General features: G+C 45.3%; 1 protein-coding gene across 1 annotated transcript in view; it reads right to left on the minus strand.

The window, feature by feature from the left end:
* Nucleotides 1–6,425: 6,425 nt before the first annotated feature.
* Nucleotides 6,426–21,980, minus strand: part of LOC126427156 (poly [ADP-ribose] polymerase tankyrase-1-like) — an 88,652-nt gene continuing 73,097 nt past the window's right edge. Inside the window, exon 4 of the mRNA XM_050089382.1 lies at nt 6,426–6,927. Coding sequence (XP_049945339.1) covers nt 6,426–6,927 — 502 coding nt within the window. The remainder of the gene's footprint in view (nt 6,928–21,980) is intronic.

Here is a 21,980-nt window from a genome sequence, read left to right on the forward strand (position 1 = left end):
CTCTCACATCTCGCGAAATGGCCACAGCGAGAAAGTTCGAGAAGTTAAGAGCTGATACTTGCTGCAACAATTTGTCCAGTGGTTGTTCTGTAATTTTGTAATCTTACAGTGACTGGTCTTCCTGTGTACGTACTCGCACTACGTTACGCCTGTCCGTGTCGAGGGTCCGCTGCGACTCCCTGCACCAAAGCCTGCACTCCCTGCAGGTCCTCCTGTACTCCGCTGCAGTTTTCCACCGCCGCGACTCCTCCGTGTGCAGCAGCGGAAGCATGACGGAACTTCTGACGTCATCTACTACGTCATACATATATAGCGAAAAGTAACGGTCCTGTAGCACTCCCTTGGGGGCACACCCTAGAAGCCAATATTACACTTATGCCGCCGGCCGTGGTGGCCGAGCGGTTGTAGGCGCTTCAGTCTGGCACCGCGCGATCGCTACGGTCGCAGGTTCGAATCCTGCCTCGGGCATGGATCTGTGTGATGTCCTTAGGTTAGTTAGCTTTAAGTAGTTCTAAGTTCTAGGGGACTGATGACCTCAGATGTTAAGTCCCATAGTGCTCAGAGCCATTTGAGCCATTTTTGAACACTTATGCCCCTAAACCGTAGACCTATGCACCAGCGACCCAACGGTGCATATCCGGTACTACATGCAGGTTCACGTAGAGCTGTTACGCCATCCACGTGGGACATACCTGGCGCGCATGCGCAGCAGACAGTGGTAACGCGCGAATTGCAAACACGACTGTCTGATCTGTTGTCGAGTCGTTCGTTCTTCCGCGTGAAACACGAGGGGGACCGTGTGACGTATTGGGACGTCATCCGTTCGAATTATTCGTGTCACTCAAGGTTCCTCTTTCATAAGAAACTGTGTATCATTATTTATCAAGTAGTTGTTAATTTCTTATGTAGGTTACTACTGTTCTGAATTACAGACTCAACACTTAGTTTTAAATTACGACACTTGGTTACACAGCTATATGTGTTCATACAGCATTCTGCACATGGAGGACCCACTTGTTTTTGCAGCTGTTGCCCTGGCAGTGACAGTAAATATTTGGACTGGGGCAGAACGGCGACGGAAACAGAAAGCCAGATGTTGTTGGTGAGTTCGATCCTGGTTGAAAAGAAGCGACAAATGCATGGGATTAAATTCCCTGCTTACGAAAGAACTGAGGCTCGAAGTATACGCATGAATTTCGGACTTTGCATATTTACTTTGAAAGTAACACTTTTCAAACCACCATTCGCAAAACTATCCCGAGACGGTCTCAAATACCTTCGACTTAGCAGTTGCCAGAGAGCGCCAGAAAACAGGCATTACTGCGCGTGCGCAGCTGCAGTGACGTAGGAAGGCCGCGTGTTTATGTGTATAAAGCACAAAGAGGTGTTACATTACGCCATAAAAGAAACAGGACGTCAGAGGATACTCCGAGTGCATCGGAATTTCGTAAACTATACTAACGTGAATACTTCGGTCTGAAGTGCACACTGTCCAGATTCACAATTAAGTAGGTCCCACCTGACATTAAGCTTTTCGGTGTGGTTTTTGGGACGTAAGTTTTCTTTGAGTAGCAGTACTGTAGCATCTCATGTTTTTTCCCCTTCATTATGACATAATGCCATACATGGCAGAACATGAAAACGTGCACTTTACATTCAACGAACAGCTGTGGAATGAAACACTTCGTTTCAAATAAATTGACTTCCTCAGCGAGAATAGTAACGCCAGATTTGTGTAGCAAACTGACAACAATAACTTCATAGTTCTGCAAAGCAATTAATGCTTGACTGCCAAAAACTTTGAAATAAAATCCAGAAAAGTGAAACTAACAATATATTTTTGCCTTCAATAAATATGTTAATGTATTTTAATTCGCTTCATAGCTCCCGGCCACAGAAATACGTTTTGTGTTCATTAGACGTGGGAGCTGTATATGAAGAGGAAGCAGCGAATTATATCACTGAACGCAAACACGGGTCACGTGGACACTACCCCCCCCTCCGCCCCTTCGCTACAACTCAGATAACTCTGCGCATGCGCGAATGCGGCAGCCGGAGCAGTCCGAGCAGCGGGCGAGTCAACTGCGCATGCGCAACAGCCCGCTGGCGACTGCCCAGATGAACCTGACGTAAGCAGCTGTGACGTCACGCTCACAGAAAGGAGTTTATTGTTACAAAGTATCACATCGTCTTCGCCCCAAGGCCATTGACATTTTTAGCTGTGTTTTCTTGTCGTAAATGGCGCATTTCCTTTGCAACTAAAGATTTATTTTTTTCCCTCCCGTTCATGTTTCATTGCTGCAGTGTTATTCTCCAGTCTTCTTCTTCGGTTATCAACCCACAGGTTGGTTGGCAGCAGCACGCCATTCCGTTCTTTTGTCAACTTTCTTCTTCATATCTGCATAGGTCTGGCACCCGGTGTCATTTATTACTTGTTGAATGTAGCTTAATCTAGGTCGTCCTCGGCGAGTTCTTCCTTCAATGATTCCTTCTAATATTCTCTTAATGAAGTTGTTATGCCATAAAATGTGACCTATGAAGGTTATTCTTCTTTTCTGTATATTTCGCCAAAGAGATCTGTTTTCTTTCACTCTTCTGAGGACATCTTCGTTTGTAGCCTTGTCTCGCCAGCTGATTTTTTCCATTCTCCGGTAGCACCACATTTCGAATGCCTCTAATCTTCTCTTTTCTTCTTTTCCACTAGTCCAAGTTTCACATCCGTAAAGGGCTGTACTCCACACATAGGTTTTCATGACTCTCTTTCTTACGTCTAAACTAACATTTCTACTCGTCAGTAAGTTTCTTTTTCCATTGAATGCTATTTTGGCAAGTTGTATTCTGTTTTTAATGTCACTTTTGCTCCTTCCATCTGCTGTTATTTTGCTACCTAAGTAGTTAAATTCTGTAACCTGCCCTAGTTTCTCTCCCTTTATTGTTATTCGTATGGGTTCATTGTAGTTCAGGGCGCCACTCACCATCACTTTAGTCTTTTTCTTATTTATTTTCATTCCATACTGTTCTTTTAAGGTGTTTTCCATTTCATTGAGTGCGGCTTCTAAATCTTCTTTCCTTTCTGTAATTATGGCGATATCATCTGCATATCGCAACATATCTATTTTCATTCCGTTAAGTTTTATTCCTACTTCAATATTCTCTCTTATTTTGTCTATTGCTTCTTGGATATATGCGTTGAAAATTACTGGAGATAGTGGGCATCCCTGTCTCACTCCTTTCCTTATTCTTGCTGTTTCTTCTTTGTTTTCCTTCTTAACTAAGGCTGTTTCATTTTGGTATATTTTAAAGATTATCCTTCTATCATTATATTTCAGACCAGCCTTCTTCAGAATTCTAAACATTTCTGGCCATACAACATTGTCAAATGCCTTTTCGAGGTCTACGAAGGCTATAAATACTTGTTTGTTTTTGGAAATTTGTTTCTCAATTATTAGTCTTAAAGATAAGATTGCTTCCCTCGTCCCTACACCGCTTCTCCAGTAGCGGGATACAATTTGCCACAGAATCAGTTTCCACCAGCCAAAATTACAAAAAATTATCTGAAAACTAAAACAATGAAAAAGTTCCCGGGTTCTTCCCAGATTTCCGGTTGTCCTGAGTCGTATACAGTCTGTAATTTTTGAACCCCCGTTCTTTGTACAAATATTTACTCCTTACTTTTCTTCCGAACGCTTTTTTACGCGCAAGACCCCCATTTGGTACGAAATCTCCGTACATGTTTCTGAATGTAGCCACGACTCCGAAGGAAGCAATAAAGACACCGTAACTTCCCACCCGAGACAGCTACAGTTAACTATTTCCTGTACGATGTTAATGAGCCGACGCACCGCAATCCCTCCTGCTTGTTCTTCGTACGTCTCTCGCTGATATGGCCACTTGGGCAGTTCTTGCAGCAGAACGGATAGCTATTTAGATGCAAGCAGGCGATCTGTGTGTCCAATTTGGTGGTGAGAGTAGCAGTAAAACAGTTTGCATTTGAATAGGTGAAACGGTTCACCACATGAAGTTACAAAAATCGGGACGTGTGTGTGTGCGTGTGTGTGTCGGAGGAGTTTGAAGTCTGACATGTGCCGAGATGAAATCTTGTTCAGAGCCCAAAGGCGACATTGCAGTTGTGAAAATAACTCTTACAGTAAATGGCGAATATCTACATACATTATTGAAATACATTATTTTATGCAGAAAGAGTAATTTCTCTTGTTACCCAAACATGTTTAGGCACCTCTGTGCCATACCCAGTGGACATCTGATTATTGTAAGCTGTAGAAAGTGAACATATTTTATGTTTTAATTGATCTAACAAAGACAGGCCTAAAGAAAGTTTTTTTTTCTTCTTACCGTGATTTTTACATTACACAGTTTTGCAGGACTATCTGTATGGTGTCCTGCACTGCACACCTCTTGATTATTCAGCGATGTAATTTTGGCGTCAAAACATTTAGCGTATACATGTAATTGCTCAATTTTTTTGCGGCATCATTCTTTTGCGTTCTGAGGGCACTGCACGCACAAACACACGTTGTGTTTGTTAAAGCCGTTAGCGTTCAACTCTTCTCGAGAGTATTTGGCGACGAATTTGAATTTTGTTTACACTATCGGTCTCTCTCTCTGTCTGTGTGTGCGCCAGTTTCTTTTCTCCCTACTAATTTGTTGGTTTAATTTCTGGATCATATGGGACTTGCCACTATTTTCCTCTGGTATATGTTTTATTGTGTGTAGCTGCTTTGTGTGATGGTGTTTGCTTACGGATGTTCTGTTCAGTCTGTGGAGTCAGAATCTGAAGCTTGTGCGGCACCGGGTGATTCGGCGGTTTGTGAACGGCGATGCTTCGTGGCTGTCGGTTTCCCGAATATTGTGAAGCCATGTGTGGCGTTTCTCTTTCGAACGGCGAGATTCAGAAAATTTAGTGTGTTTCCTGTTTCCGATCATAACCTGGTGTGAATGTGTGGGTGTAAGTTGTTTGTTTCGCCGTGTAGCGGTTACACACGTGACCGCCTGCTGCGCCACAGGTGGGCCCTGGCGGCCGGTGCTGACTGAGGGGAAGTTGCAGGTCCGCCTCGCAACCGAGTACTGGAGGCTGGCGGGCGCGAGTCTCTGTCGCGGCCCCACGGCTGGCTCGCGAGCCCTCACCCCAGCCACTCACCGTCACGCCGCTGCCGGCGCATGCGCGGGGAACGCCTTCTCGCTCCCCGCCGCCACTGCTGCTGTATTCTGCACTGTTTCCTTAGCTGCAGCGTCACACTGAAACCTGAAACCTGGAAAAATAAGTTGCTGTCGATAGGGAAAGGAACCTCATACGCTCAATCCGGCCAGTTCCCTTTCGACGTCAACATTTTATGAGTCTTTCACATCGCTTGACACTTTATAAGAACCCCCTCTGTGCACATTGGACATGTATCTCTTCCATCTCTGTAACCACCAGGTATTCGCTTCAGTGCAGCACTGCTGTCAGAGGAACCGTGTTTTAAAAGTTAGTTGTCGTAGTGCGTTTCGTTTTTGAAATCCCCGCTGCTCGTTGCATCATTTTTATTAAACGTCGTAGACTCAGGTGACGAAAGTTAGGAAATAACGACACGCTCATGTACAGATGGCGACAGTATGGGAAAGTGTGTAATTTACATCGGCAGTCACATCCAGATTTGAATTAACGTAACAGCAAGTCGCTCATTAGAATCTCACCAGCAGCTGGAAGCACTTGCTCGATTAGTGGGCCAAAGTAGAGAATTTTATTTATTTTACTTTTCGTCACAGTGTCACCTCTACGAATCTGCCTGATGCGTGACTCATTCCGTGTGCAGTGCTGCCTGGTATGTGGTGTAACTCTTGCTACCAATGTGAGGCTGCAATTAAAGGCGGCAAGTATTTGCGTACTGCAGATACATAAGTGAACTCGGCGTGAGATCGCAACTGAAGACACATTCTGACTGAACGACTTGTGTGCCAGTAATCTGAGTATGGTGCAGTTTATGCTGGTGTAACATAGCACCACGCACGCTAGCAGCATATAGTTTCCAGTAATGGGGTAATGCAGTGGTCTGGTCCGAACAACGAACGTTAGTGCAGCTGCGTGATGTGGTAGGCAACCAACAGTATTGCGCCATTCGTGTCTTCAAAGAGATTGAGTGCTGACGTTATCTTGAGAGAGACAGGTGGTGCTTAGTAATAGTGCAGTGTTTGTCAGTTGTTACTCAGCTTTTGCAAAAACTGATCGTGAAGTATTTTACAGACTGAAGGGCTCCTCACGTTAGTTTACAGGTATCTCTCGTCGTTGTCCCGGTGTTACCAGAGTTGTCATACGCAGCACAAAATGGTATGTACAAATAAATGAACAAAGGATTGATTTTTTGTATTCTTTATTTGAAAGACCAACGCATATGGTGTAACTGCTTGTGCTTCCTGAATGCCGTATGTCAGCGTTGTGTCAGCGTATCCACCAGCTCCTGCTTTCCCCTCTGCCTGGCGAGGTCCAGGGGGGTCCTGCCATCCTCATCCCGGGCCCCCCTGTCCGCCCCCGCCAGGAGGAGCTCAGCCGCCGCCCCTGCGTGGCCCCTCTCTGCCGCCAAGTGCAGCGGCGTCCGCCCCCGCCAATCCCTGGCGTTGAGGTCAGCAGAGGCGCCGACCAGCAGCCGCACCACACCAGCGTGGCCATTGTATGCAGCCTGGTGCAGGGGCGTCTCCTGCCCCCACCTCTCCCTGGCGTCGACCTCCGCGCCGGCGCCGACGAGGCAGCTGGCCGCCGCCACGTGACCCCCGCCTGCTGCCAGGTGCAGGGCGGTCCAGCTGTTCCCCAACCCCCCCTCCTCCCTCGCCGCCACGTCCGCCCCCGCCGCCAGTAACTCGCGCAGCTGCTCCGCCGCGCCCTGCCTGGCCGCCTCTATCAGCCTCCTCCCTCTCTCCTGTTGAGAGAGGCTCCTGCACAAAACATCGACACTCTCTCACTCTACTACACACACACACACACACACACACACACACACACACACACCGAATGAAAGAAACCGTCACAGACGCGAAACTTCCAGCAGCCCTCAATACACTTCTGCCTAGCCATGAGTTACAAATGTAGAAATCTTCCCTCTACGATACAGATCAACCAGCGTATGACAGACACATACCAGTATCCCACTATCGAAATCTGCAGCCGCTTCCCATTAAAAAATTTGTGCACTGCATCTCATTACCAGCTGTTTTAACTTTCTCTCCTAATTCACTCTGAGGAGTCACCTCCTGTGACCTCAGCATCCTGCTGGTAACCGATCTTTGAGCTTCAGAGAAACACACCTCTAACGGTTACGTGTGTGTGGAGCAATCCCTCCCGACAATCGGGAAGGAAACATAGGTAACTAATCAGATATCTAAGTACAGAAATACAACTTCCTCGTCTGTTAACAAAACGTAGATCGCAACACAGGCCAGACCACATCGAAGGAAAGGCTTAAATTCTCCAGTACACCTGCAGTATGTGTTGTTTAAAAACCGTATCAGACGGAATGTATGCGCCAATTGTGGATGAAGTTGTACACGAACACGCATTCACACGAACAGGCACCCACTTTTATATTTCTAAGAGATACGGGAACGCTGACATTTGATTCCTGTTCCCGTGTTAGTGCAATTTACTCCGTAATGTCGTGTTTTTCTGGACAGGGCAGTCGCTGAGCTGGGAGTGAGCGGCGCCAGGCTGTGTGGCCAGACTGGGTCGCCGGGACAGCACTGCGGAGCGTAGAGGGCGCACGACTTGACGGACACACTGTACCGCGTCCAGGGCAGAGGGCGGCCAGGGCAGGCGACCCTCACAAGCGACGCCCCCTACCGCCTGTCAGCGACTGTCCAACACACTTCAGTACGTGCTCAAAGTATTTAAATAAAGTGTATTCCGTCTACGTACAATTGCGAGTAGTTTGTAATTTCGACCTGAGACCAGGTGTTTCACCGTCAGGAAGCAACCGCGTGCCTTCGAGCAGAGACCAGGTCGAATGTTAGGCTGAGCCGTGCGACAGCCGTGTCTGCAGACGCAGGCGGCTGCGGCGTGGCGCACGCGAGCTGCAGGGAGGGCCGAGCGTCGGCCGGGCTGCCCCCTGTACTCGGCTGGCTCGCCTGCAAGGGCTGCCGCCGTCTTCTCTGATGGCCGCACGGCCGCAATTGACAGACTTCGGCTGCGGAACGGCAGTCGGCGCTACACCAGGATTGTCGATATTTTTAAAAATATGGAGTGTCCAATACATCGATACTAATTAAAATGTCAATATCGACACTCGATTTCTTGAAAAAAGTGTGTATCGGCGGGCAAAATATCGGGACACTACTGCCTATAAAAATATCGGCTGCACATTGTAAATATACTGCTGGTTCTAGAGTTGTGCAACTATCGACTTATTATTACATGTTCTGTACATCAACAACCTATACAGCGTGTATACGTGCACAAGGGGAAAAAAGTTCACGCATTTTTCCTCGGCTTCTCGGTTAAAAATAGACTTTCTCCCGGCTCAGAATACACTTTTTCCGTGTTAAGCGACACTATACTCTTCCTCGCCATTGTAGAACTCAACAATTCTCTGACTGTTATACCGACGTACAATTTCCCGCCACATTAGAAAACGAAACTAAGCGGGAAAAAAAAAAAACGTTTTGCAAGACCTTTGATGTCGTCCATATGTTCCTATTATGGAGGATTCCACCAAACACCGCACGTCACTTTCCGATACATTGAAATGCAGATTGCGGTGAGCTTCTGTAAGCCAGCCATAGCTCAAGTCACGTGATCTCGCCAGCTGATGACAGCACACGACACGCGATGTAGTCAGCCAATAACAACATCACTCGTAAGTAGCGCCAACACACAAATAAGAAAAGCTCATGGATTAAATTAATATACACAGCGTTCACATACAATATTTGTCTCAAAGATTAATAAGCTGCAAGAGAAGCTTGCACATATAATCTTGATCTTGTTTGCGCGTGTTACACTTCAACACATCACACAGACGTGTCAGTAAAATTTTTAATAACGCGATAAATGTCTGATCTTATGGACTAGAAATCCTTCTAAACGGTCCTCCTCAAAGAGTTATTTTTAAATGAGAGTCAAACGCTTTGTGATTTAATAAATTCATCGTACATTCTCGCACACAATCCACCTCGCGTAAAAGGAAATTTGCTTTGAATGTAACGCTTCTCGAACCACCATTCGCAGTATTTTCCCGCGACCTGCTAGAAATATGAGGTTCGTTTGAGCAGCTGACAGAGAGCGCCAGGTGGAAGGAGTCACCGCGCTTGCGCAGCTACGATGACGCAGGAGGCCCTCATGTTCCTACGTGTGAAACACTCTGAAAGATCTTACATTATGCTACGAAAGAAACAAGACATCACAGGATTACTTCAAGAGCATCCGGATTTCGTGCACCACGCTAAAATGCACAATTCGCCTTAAAGCGCGCATTCCCAAGTCGAGATTCCGATGTTAATTTTCTTGCAGCACCAGTACTGCATTACATCATGTTTAGTTCTTTATTATGCCATAATGCCATAAGTGCACTTGATGCGCAGCGAACAGTTGAAACTAGGCAATAGTGTGAAATTAAACACTTTGTTTCAAATAAACTGACTGCCTGAGCGGAAAAGATTATTAAAAGCCCAATCTCTTTAGCGAACCTTGAAAAATAACTTGATTCTTCTGCAAAGCGATTACTTCTTGACTGTCAGAGAGGTGGAAATAAAATCTGAAACTCTTAACATACTTTAGCCTTCCTTGGTTATGCGAACGTATTTTAACTCAGTTGATAGCTCCCTGTCACAAAAATCCGTTTTGTTTTAATTTAACGTGAGAGCAATAAACGAGGAGGAGACAGTAAAACCGCTGAAGGTATACACAGGCCACGTGGAGGCGACCCACCCGCCCACCACAGCTCGGGCTGCTCTCTGCACCAGCCCCGGATCCACCGCATTTCCCAAGGGCGGCGACGTCAGACGGCGGCTCCCAGCCACACTTCTGTAACCACAACAGGGAGCTGGGACTGCTCACACGCCACTCAACTGCGCATGCGCGAGAGGCAGCCCGCAACTCCTCAAAGCAATCCAATTCAAACAGTCGTCACGTCACGCTCGTCGGAGGCAATTTGTTGTTATCGAGCACTGCACAGTCTTCCTAAAGCCTTCGACATACTTTGCTGTTGGCAGAAGCTTGTATGAGCACTGTGTTTTGTTGTTGTATGTGGCGCATTTCCTTCGCAACCAAACTTTTATTTTCGTTTCTTTTCTGTCGTTCATGTTTTGTTGCTGCAGTATTATTCTGCAGTAGCAGGATGAGAGAATTGTTTCTCACCAATCAAAATGACAAAAATTTAACTGAAAACTAAAACAACGAAAACTTCCCGCAATTCTAAACAATTCCCGGTTTCCTGACAGATCAAAAAATTCCCGGGTTTTTCGCGGATCTCCCGGGTCGTATACACCCTGAGCTAGCACCCTGCCTATCCCCTTTAAAGCAGAACGTTGGACGTTCAGGCATACCGATAAACACTTCGCTAAAAACGGTACCTGCACGCAGGTGGCACAATGAAAGGGGCCTGATGGGTCCATCGTCCGCTTTAGTCACACATCGGGTTTGTCCGGAACACTTCATGCCCGCTTCCCTGTTATTTCATTTCTGCAAACCCCAGCGACCTACCAGCTGCGTTCTCTTCACCGTGAACCACCATCACCTAGTCGATTAGATCTGAGGTCATTCATCCAAACATACTCAACAGAAAGTTGCTGGCAGATTAAAATTGTGTGCCGGACCGAGACTCGAACTCGGGACCTATGCCTTTCGCGGGCAAGTGCTCTACCGACTGAGCTACCCAAGCACGACTCACGACCCACCCCCACAGCTTTAATTCCGCCAGTACCTCGTCTCCTACCTTCCAAACTTCACAGAAGCTCTCCTGCGAACCTTGCAGAAGGATATTGCGGAGACATGGCTTAGCCACAGCCTGGGGGATGTTTCTAGAATGAATTCTATATACTCAACAGGTTCTTTTGCTATTGACTGGTGACTGGCCACTGATGTAGAATTACTACACAAGACAAACGACTGCTACATCGGAATAATGATGATGTACTTTTCACTGCGGTTTGACTTGGGTTTATTCGTATTTGGATCATAGTGGTGAAATATTGCATTAGTTTCCTTCAGCATAGTTGTATATGCTTCACGGTCATCAGGCGTGTAGTCTTCGAATGCTACGTTTTTTTTCGGGTTAGCAGTTTCATGAATTCATTGCTGGCACTGAAAACTGCTACCTTTGACAGAAATGGTGTCATTGTTAAACGTTAGTTCGGAACCGCCCATGTAGTGCTTTCGACTGTCAAATCTTAAGCCAAATACTGTACGACGACACCACCCAAGCATTTTGACACTTTCAGCCCAACATAATGTGTTGTTTAGTTTCTAACAGCCTTCATGTCCTCCCGGTCTTCTTCCTCAATTTGCTACAACGAGGGCTCAAGCCTCTTACGTGTCTTTCGCGTGATCGGATCATCATCCACAAATAAACTTTCAAAAGGTTATTCCTCAGTTGTAGGCGGAATAGGACACACAGTGTCATAATTCCCTTCCTAAGGAACTAGCTCTTTCAACCTCTCGATTTTTCGCTATAGCACCAGTAACTTCTTTCTCTAAAGCATTCAGTTTATCCGCCACAGGCTGGATGCCTTTCTTATACTCGTATTCTAATATCAGCTTCGTCTTCCACTCGAACTAACTTTTCAGCTGTTCAAACGTCCTGTTTTCTTCGCTTGTTTAACAAGCTTTTAATCGTACTTTGCAAATATATTTAAGGAGAAATTTTAAAGTCTCACGTTTACTGTGATTTTTATCATCGATAAACCGTAAGAATTTAACAGAATTCGATATCGTCAACGTCACAGCCATTGACATTCTTGTAACCTTTATATATCTTAAGTGTGCCTTTCAGCGTTTCATAGTCCTCATAATTCGGCACATTGTTGTATCAATGTGGTAAAAGAATCTTACACTCGCAATGCATTTCCGTAACGAGTAAAGCAGAACACGTACTGCAGTAATTTACACGGCGCAAACCTCGGCGACATCTGTTGACGGAAGAGAGCAGCTGCTGACAACGCCGCCACATCCTGCTTCTCTTAGTGTGCCACAGATTACAACAGGGAATGCTTCGCAGCGGTTCGTGCGCACAAACAGTGTCACGAAAACTGAATTAGCAGAAACACGGATTAAAAAAATATATAATGTGTAACAAAATTTTCAACAATACTATTAAACATGGAAGGAGCAACACTTGGTAACCATTTGGTAAAGTATGACTGGTTTTAGAAACTGCAGATTTTGCTGAGAACAGATTTTCAACCTACAGTCCATAATTCGTCATAGATTTACAAAGTCCAAAGATATAGTTGTAATATTTATGTATTTTAAAAATGCATTTCACTCGGTTTATAGCGAAACACTTGATAAATGAACAGAGAATCTGGCATCAAATCTAAATTAGCAAACCTTATTCGTTGAAACGTTTGCAAACACCACATCAAAAGTAAATTTTCGGGGTGCTATATCGAAGGCATTCAGCATAAAAACAGGTGGAAGGAAAGGTAATGGCTTGTCTCCACTCCTCTTAACTGTGCACTAGAGAAAAGAATAAAACTAGTAAGAGAGTGGAAACAAAAACTGAAAGAGCAGAAGCTATCACCAGTCAGACTGGGAACTAAAAACAAAGGTATTGAAATTCACTGTTTAGCATTTGCGAATGATTTCGCCATTCTTTCTGAAAATCTAACAAATGTTGGAATACAAATCAGTCTCTTAGAAGAAATAGCCAACAAAGCAGGTTGAATATCTTAGACAAATAAAATTTATGACAAATATAAAAAATGCTCTGGAATCCATAGCAACAGATATTGGCCAGATAAAGATGGTAAATAAATTTAAATATTTGCACTTGTGAAATAACAAGGAATATCTGCACCAAAAGATGCCTGTCTAAAAATTTGAAGACACAGCACTACAACACAGTAGAAAAACCAGAGTTTCTTTATGGAAATTAATGTTTAGTACTGAACTACGAGTTATGCAAAACTGAAGTCCTAGAAAGAAATTCGAAAAATATTTGGGCCACCAAAAAATACAGAGGTATGGAAATCAAGAAGCAATGAAGAAGTTTATCGTAGCATTGAAAAAACGGAACACTACAAAAGAGGCAATTGCTGTTTTTTGGACACTTACACAAAATGAACAGCAAGAGGTTAACCAAACAGATTTTTAGATATCTTTGGGACAAGAAGTCAACAATAGCCTGGACTCAGGAAGTTAGGAAAGATATGGAAAGAAACAACATGAGTGAGAAAGATGAAACAGAAAGATTTTCAAGAGGGAAGCGTAAAAAATTGAAGGATTCCAAGGCAAGAGGGAGAAAAAGACATGTCAAAATGGTCCCAGGATAGAAAAAGCATATGTAGTGTTAAAAGATGAAAGAATACTAAAGGAAAAAGAAAGAACAACAAAGAAGGAGGCACTGAAACTGGTGCGTGGTCCTTAGATGAGCCAAATGAAGAAAAAAACTTGAAGGTTAAAGAAAATAAAACTTAAGGAATTAAGAGCCCTTGCATAAGACTTCACAATCAAAGGTTTGTACAAAATGAAGAAAGCAGCACTTGTTGAAGCTATAGAATGAGTTTCCTCAGCAGCAAATGATAGTGGTTTGTTTAACTACGGAGACTTTTCTCCGAAAACTTCTCGTGAGCTGAAAAAAATAGCAAGGAAAAGTAGGGTCAAAGGTTACTCTGTAGTACATACAAAGAAAGGCCTACTGGACTTGGTGAACTCAGAAAAGGAACGTTTGGAAGCAATTCGGCACATTCAATTCTCTACAGAGGTTTTCGAAGAAAAATAACGGCGCGGCTCCACGAAAACAGGAAAACTAGGCCAAATCTTTCTGTTCAAAAAAGAACTGTTCACTTCAGTGAAAGAAAAGAAGCTACCGCTCGAGATTCAATCCTGTGATCGTACAGTATTGTTAAGGAAATAACGTTTGGCAGACAACTAATATCGTTACAATCAAAGACTCTAAGAAAGATAATCCCGAGTAACTAATGAAAGCTGTTAGAAAGGCTATACAAATGCAGTAAGAAAATTGCCCGATTTCAAGCAATGAGACGAAATGAAAATAGTTGCTGAAAACTATTTTAATCAATCAATTTCATCGAAAAGGAATTTAAATTCAACGATTCACACCTACTTGATCAGATTGAAAGAATAGTAACGTCCAATGATCCAATGAAAATATAAACACAAACACCACCAAATTTTACTTTCAGGTCTACGAAATAGGTGGAGGTAGAGGTTCAAAGTGAAACAAAAATAGTAAATATTACGAAAGATGTAATTGGCAAGAGAAGTATAAACAAAATAAACAACAACGATAGCCTGTGCGGTCCTCGAGCAATGATCACTAGAAACATACTTGTGCGATGAACTGACAGATAATGACGCTCTCTACACTAGGAAAGGGAGAGCTCCGCAGGAAGGATTAGCAAAAGAGTTGTGAGCGAGACTCATAGAACTGTGAAGAAGGTTTCAGTCTGGACGATATAGACAATGCAGCAGCTTTTTTTGAATGTTCAGATTAAAGTTGTTTCCGCTGTTAATTTTAACACAGTTATGCATTCCTCTGGCGGCGAAAAGGGAACAACACTATTTGTACTTAAATAATGACCACCACAATGGCTTCAACAATATGAAGAGTTTCTTTTAGGCAGAATTTCTATTGCAAGATGTGTGACGAATCCTGCAATCACAAGGACAAATACTTCTGCGAAAAAGATACAGGAAAAATGTGCACCTTGTGTTTAAGACCAAAGCATAAAGGTAAACAGCCAAGGATTTAATGCAGAAAGTGCAAGACACACAGTAGAGTCTCGATAGTTCGAGGTAAATGGGACCGGAACCACCTCGAACTGTCAAAAACTCGGACGACCGAAATTTAAATGGGAAAAAGAAATATGATATTGTAAGTAATACAGGTCAAAATATGAACTTTATTAAAATTAAGGTATTTACACATGCATTTGCATTGGCAGAATTATTTATTTAGCCAAGTAATAGTGAAGTGTGTGCGACGTTTGCTCGTGGCAGAGTGACGCCACCGGTGTCGCCTCAGGCTGCTGTTCCACGGAGCACATGGCGGCCTCGAGGGCAGCGCAGCCATCCGTGTGACTCGTCACCGGTGCAGCCGGTGGCTCGTCACCCTCGCACTGCCGTGGAATGTCAGCCGTGTCAATTACAGAAGAGTCTGTCACTTCCAACTGCTGGTCCGGATTTAACCACCTCCACTCGCCTCCTGCCACCTCTTCACACCCTGGCAATCCACTGATTAAATTACACAGTGGCTGATCGTCCTCATCTGCTGAATCTTCAGTTTCTGTGTCCGGCATACTTTCCTGTAGAATATTCCTCCACGACTTAGAAATTGTGTTCGCTCCAAGATTCACTAATCCAGTACACGACGTCCTTCAAAGTCACTTTCTTCAAAGCTCCTACAATGCTTTCGTTGTCTTCGGAATGCAGCATTGACTGTAGCAATCACAATCGCCGTCGATACTTGTTTTAGACATTCCAGAATGCCATGATCCGTGGGCTGAATGAGACAGGTGACGTTTGGTGGGAAAAACAAGGCGCGGATACCGTCACACTGCAGTTCTCCTGAACTCGGATATGAGGACGCATTATCCGTGAGCAAAATTGCTTTGTATGGCAGTCCCCTTCCTTTTAAAAAATTCGTGCAGTCAGGTACAAATGAGTTAAAAAACCAGTTCTTGAAGATTTCCTGATTCATCCAGGCATTATTATTCTGATATGTATAGACAACCGGGAGAGCTATGATAGATACATTCTTGAATGCTCTTGGCTTGGCAAACTTCCAATCACAACTAGTTCTAGTTTGTGGTTTCCAGTTGCACTTGAAGCTGCCATAACTGTGAGCCCCTCTTTCCTTTTCTTTTTGTGCCCAGGAGCCATTTTTCCTTCTCAAGAACCAAGTGTTCTCGCTGGTAACATTTTAAAATTTAGCCCAGTTTCGTCACAGTTATATATTTGTTCATTAGACAAATTTTCGTCACTTATGATTTTTTAAATTCTACAATAATAGAACACACAGTCAACAAACAAAACGACACACAGCACTGTACAGTACAGGTGCTGGGAACTACAGCAGCGTACGAACTGCCCAGTTTTGATCGGTAGCAGCCGGCAGCAGTCGGGGTATTTCGTGCCATACTGACGACAGATGTTCGTGCAACATGGCAGCGAGCTAACTGTCAGTGTTGACTGAATTGTTGTCAGCTTTGTCACTGAGCTGTACTCTCTCTTCCATTATTTATCATGTCTGTGAAAAAAAGAAAGTAGATCATTGCAACCTCTATTTTTTTTCTTTTTTATTAAAGAGGCTCGGATTATTGGAAACTCACACTATCAAGCCTCTTCTGTATTGTTTTGGTGAAGAATGCATGGGTAATCACAAGTGAGCGTTTGAAAAGATTTTAGAGTGCGAAAAGTGTAAAAAAATAACACAGAAGCAGCCTCGGCAGACAACCCTGGCTTCTCTGATTGCCAAAATTGCGGCGATGAGCGTGTGAAGGTAAGTGAAAACAAATGCTACATGCAAAGGAGAAAAAGACGTGGTGGTTACTGCGATAATAAATATACTTGCAATGGGAGTGGCACTAAAAAATTTAAAAATGCACTTACAAAGAGAGGTACTACTTTTCCGATTTCGAAGCAGAACAAGATACAGGCATACACACGCCAAACTTTGTGGCCGTGCACGACTTCAAAGGAAACACATACGAATTTAGAAAACAATGAATTTTGCGAATGGTTGCTGTCACACAGTAACAGGGGCTATACGTGTATAGCACACAATACAAAGACTTATGATTCATACTTTATTTTACAGTATTGTGTAAATAACTGAATGAAGATCAAAATCATTTACCAAGGACTGAAGATTATAGTGCTAAAAATACCTTCCCTAAGGCTCAGAATAACTGACAGCATAAACCTTACCGTATTCACTCGAATCTAATCTAAGCCGCACTCAAAGAATGAGACTAAATCAATGAAAAAAAATTTTTTTGACCACCCTAACGTGAGACACAATTGAAGCCGAATAGATGACGATACAGCTACAGTAGTGTGGTCCGAGTCATAGGCTTAACAGTTAAGCTTTATCAAGTAGCCATTGCTACGTCAATTAATCAAAGCGACACTCACAGCCACATTATTTTGTCGCCAACCGGTTTCAACCTGACATGGGGGTCATCTTCAGGGCAATCTCCACTGTAAGGTTATAGTATCAGTAAGTAATCATGTACAAGCAATCGCTGCTATCTCCACGCAATAATGTTGTCTGAACATTCATTGCTGTGTGTCAGGCATTATACAGGTACCCTTCCTTTTTCACGTGCTTCGTCTGATTTGAACAGATTGCTTATTTTGCTTTGATCTGTTTAGTGCTGTTCTCTTTGTTATAGGTGTTTAAGTCACTCTAAGCTGAAAATGCATTATTGTACTGTGTCATGCACTGTTTGTCGCACACTGACAAAGAGTGTTTACAACCTGTCCCCGCTTGCGGCATGGCTTGCTTTTGTGCGTGCTTCCGTGGCTTACAATAAAAAAGAAAAAGAGAAATTGTCTCATATGGGAAACAATGGCAAGGGACTGCCATTTGTTTTTTTTTTTTTTTTTTTTTTTTTTTTTTTTTTTTTTGGTGGTTTTAGGGCGCAAAACTTCTATGGTCATTAGCGCCCAGCCCGTGACGTAGAAAACAGGAAAAAAAACGAAATTTAAAATCAGCAGCAATGGAAACAAAGTCAGAAAATTTGAGAAACTAAAGGCAGAAGGAATGCTTAAAAGTCCACTATAGAAAGGGGTTGGTTGTCCCCAAAAAAAAACTTCAAATGACTGACGTCATTTCACTGTCACTAATAAACTGTAGAACGCGGTCAGCTGAGCGCGTGTCATCTGCTAAAATCGACGATAGATCAGGCGAGAGCTGTAGACGGGAGCGTAATGGATTAAAATAGGGGCATTCAATTAAAAGGTGTCTGACCGTCCACAGCTGAGAGCAGTGGGGACAGAGTGGGGGAGGATCACCGCTTAAAAGATGTCGATGACTAAAAAGACAGTGCCCTATCCGGAGTCGAGCTAAAATTACCTCCTCCCGACGACGCGTTCGGGAGGAAGAGGTCCAAGCGCAAGGAAGGGCTTTCACTTCCCGCAATTTATTGTGGGGAAGTGTTGACCAATGCGCATGCCATAAATGAGTAACTTGGCGACATAAACCGCTCCGTAGATCGGTAAACGGAAGAGACTGAAGAGCTGGCCGAGGAAGAGAGACTGCAGCCTTGGCCGCTATATCGACCGCCTCATTTCCACAGATACCAGCGTGTCCCGGGAGCCAGAGGAACGCCACTGAGACGCCCCCCAGGTGGAGCAAGCGCAGACAGTCCTGAATCCGGTGGACCAGAGGGTGCACAGGGTAAAGAGCTTGGAGACTTAGGAGAGAGCTGAGAGAATCTGAGCAGATTACGTACTGTATCCGCTGATGGCGGCGGATGTAGTGGACAGCCTGGAGAACAGCGTAAAGCTCCGCAGTATAAACCGAACACTGGTCGGGAAGCCGAAAGTGATTTGGGGTGTCGCCAACAATATAGGCACTCCCTACACCTAACGATGTTTTCGAGCCATCGGTGTAAATAAATGTGGCTTCCGTCATCTGTGCACATAGAGCAGCAAATGCCCGACGGTAAACAAGTGTAGGGGTACCATCCTTGGGAAATTGACATAGGTCTCTGAGCAAGTCGATCCGGGGACGGAGCCAAGGCGGTGCTGTACCCCAAGTTGTCAAGAAGGTTTTAGGAAAGCGGAAGGAAAGAGAATGGAGCAGTTGACGGAAGCGGACTCCCGGGGGTAGTAGGGAGGAGGAGCGGCCTGCATACCAGACATCAAAGGAGGCGTCGAAAAAAAGGTTATGGGCTGGATTAGCAGGCATGGAAGACAGATGGCTAGCATAACGACTCAGAAGGACTGCCCGCCGATTGGACAGCGGAGGTTCAGCAGTCTCAGCATAAAGGCTTTCCACAGGGCTGGTGTAAAAAGCTCCAGACACTAAACGTAATCCACGGTGGTGGATAGAGTCGAGACGCCGAAGAATAGACGGCCGAGCAGAGGAGTAGACTATGCTTCCATAATCCAATTTCGAGCGCACTAAGGCGCGATAGAGGCGGAGAAGGACCACTCGGTCCGCTCCCCAAGAGGTACCATTCAGGACACGGAGGGTGTTAAGGGAACGCAGACAGCGAGCCGAAAGATAGGAAACGTGGGAGGACCAGCACAGTTTTCTGTCAAACATAAGACCCAAGAATTTAGCGACGTCGGAAAACGGAAGGTTGACAGGACCTAGATGTAAGGAGGGCGGAAGAAACTCCTTACGTCGCCAAAAATTAACACAAACGGTCTTACTGGGTGAGAAACGGAAGCCGGTTTCGATGCTCCACGAGTGGAGGCGATCGAGACATCCTTGAAGACGTCTTTCAAGAAGGCTGGTCCGTTGAGAGCTGTAGTAGATCGCAAAATCGTCCACAAAGAGGGAGCCCGAGACATCAGGAAGGAGACAATCCATAATTGGATTTATGGCGATGGCAAACAGTACAACACTCAGCACGGAGCCCTGGGGTACCCCGTTTTCTTGGGAGAAAGTACGGGAGAGAGTAGTGTTCACCCGCACCCTAAATGTGCGCTCTGCCATAAATTCGCGAAGAAAAAGGGGCAGCCGGCCTCTAAAGCCCCAAGAGAACAGTGTGCGGAGGATGCCTGTCCTCCAACAGGTATCGTACGCTCTCTCCAGATCAAAAAATATTGCTACCGTTTGGCGTTTCCGGAGAAAATTGTTCATGATATAAGTGGAGAGAGCAACAAGATGGTCAACAGCAGAACGATGCTTTCGGAATCCGCATTGGGCTGGTGTTAAAAGACTGCGGGACTCCAGCCACCAAGCTAAACGGTAATTCACCATACGCTCCAAAACCTTACAGACACTACTCGTGAGAGAAATGGGGCGATAGCTAGAGGGGAGATGTTTGTCCTTTCCAGGTTTCGGAACGGGAACGACAATAGCTTCCCGCCATCGCCTGGGAAAGGTACTGTCGGTCCAAATTCGATTATAAAGGCGAAGGAGGTAACGCAGGCTATGGGTTGATAAATGCAGCAACATTTGGACATGGATACCATCCGGTCCTGGGGCGGAGGAGCGAGAAGAAGAGAGTGCATGTTGGAGTTCGCGCATGGAGAAAACAGTATTGTAGCTTTCGCGATTTTGAGAGGAGAAAGCAAGATGTCGCACTTCCGCTGCACGTTTCTTCGGGAGAAACGCTGGCGGGTAATTTGAAGAGCTCGAAATCTCAGCAAAGTGCTGACCCAATGAGTTAGAAATTGCGACGGGGTCCACTAAGGTATCATGCGCGACAGTGAGCCCAGAGACCGGGGAGAAACTAGGCGCGCCTGAGAACCGTCGAAGCCGACTCCAAACTTCCGAGGAGGGAGTGAAGGTGTTAAATGAGCTAATAAAGAATTTCCAGCTTGCCTTCTTGCTATCGCGGATGACGCGACGGCATCGCGCACGGAGCTGCTTATATCGGATACAGTTGGCCAAAGTTGGATGGTGACGGAAAATGCGAAGAGCACGTCGCCGCTCACGTATTGCGTCACGGCATGCCTCGTTCCACCAAGGAACTGGGGGGCGCCGGGGCAATTCGGAGGTGCGTGGTATTGAACGTTCCGCAGCTGTGAGAATAACGTCGGTAAAATGTGTGACCTCATCGTCGACGCTGGGAAAGCGACGGTCATCGAATGTCGCTAGAGACGAAAAAAGTGTCCAATCGGCTTGGGCAAACTTGCAGCGTCGCGAGCGCATATATGGCAGTTGAGGCTGCAGTCGAAGAACACATGGAAAGTGGTCACTCGAGTGTGTATCATCAATGGCGAACCATTCGAAGCGCCGAGCTAGCGGAACAGTACCAACCGCAAGGTCCAAATGGGATAAATTTGCCGTGGAGGCAGATAAAAATGTGGGGACCCCAGTGTTGAGGCAGACTAGATCCGCTTGGTGGAAGACGTCTAGCAATAGTGAGCCACGTGGACAAGGATGTGGAGATCCCCAAAGCGGGTGGTGGGCATTGAAGTCCCCAACCAACAAATAGGGGGGTGGAAGCTGATCAAGAAGATGAAGGAGATCAGCTCGTGCCATTGGTGTAGACGATGGAATGTATACCGTACAAAGAGAGAACGTGTACCCAGAAAGGGAAAGACGGACGGCGACAGCTTGGAAGGAAGTGTTTAAGGGGATTGGGTGATAATGGAGAGTATCATGGAGCAGAATCATGAGTCCTCCATGGGCTGGAGTGCCTTCAACAGAGGGGAGGTCATATCGGACGGACTGAAAATGAGGGAGAACAAAGCGGTCATGGGGACGCAGCTTTGTTTCCTAAAGACAGAAGATGACCGGCGAGTAGGATCGTAAGAGGATCGACAATTCCTCCCGATTGGCGCGAATGCCGCGGATATTCCAGTGGATAATGGACATTGGGTGAACAGAAAAGGGAGGAACGTGACCAAGGGTGCTGTCAACTCAACGACTGCTCAGAGCTTGCGACCGACAGCATGGAATGGCATTCAGTCGAAGGCAGAAGATCCTGATCCATAGGTTGGTCAGGAGCAGCTCCTGCCACCAACGATCGGCCAGTTGACCGGCCACCAACAGTGCGCCTCGGCGACACAGAAGATGGCCGAGGGCGATTTCCGCCAGGTGGTGCTGTAGATGGGACACGGCTTGGCGGAGAAGTAGAGGAACTGTGTTTCTTCGTAGCCTTCTTGGAGGTATGTTTAGATGAAGGAG

This window comes from Schistocerca serialis, chromosome 11 (genome assembly GCF_023864345.2).
Source record: "Schistocerca serialis cubense isolate TAMUIC-IGC-003099 chromosome 11, iqSchSeri2.2, whole genome shotgun sequence".
NCBI classification, from domain to species: domain Eukaryota; kingdom Metazoa; phylum Arthropoda; class Insecta; order Orthoptera; family Acrididae; genus Schistocerca; species Schistocerca serialis.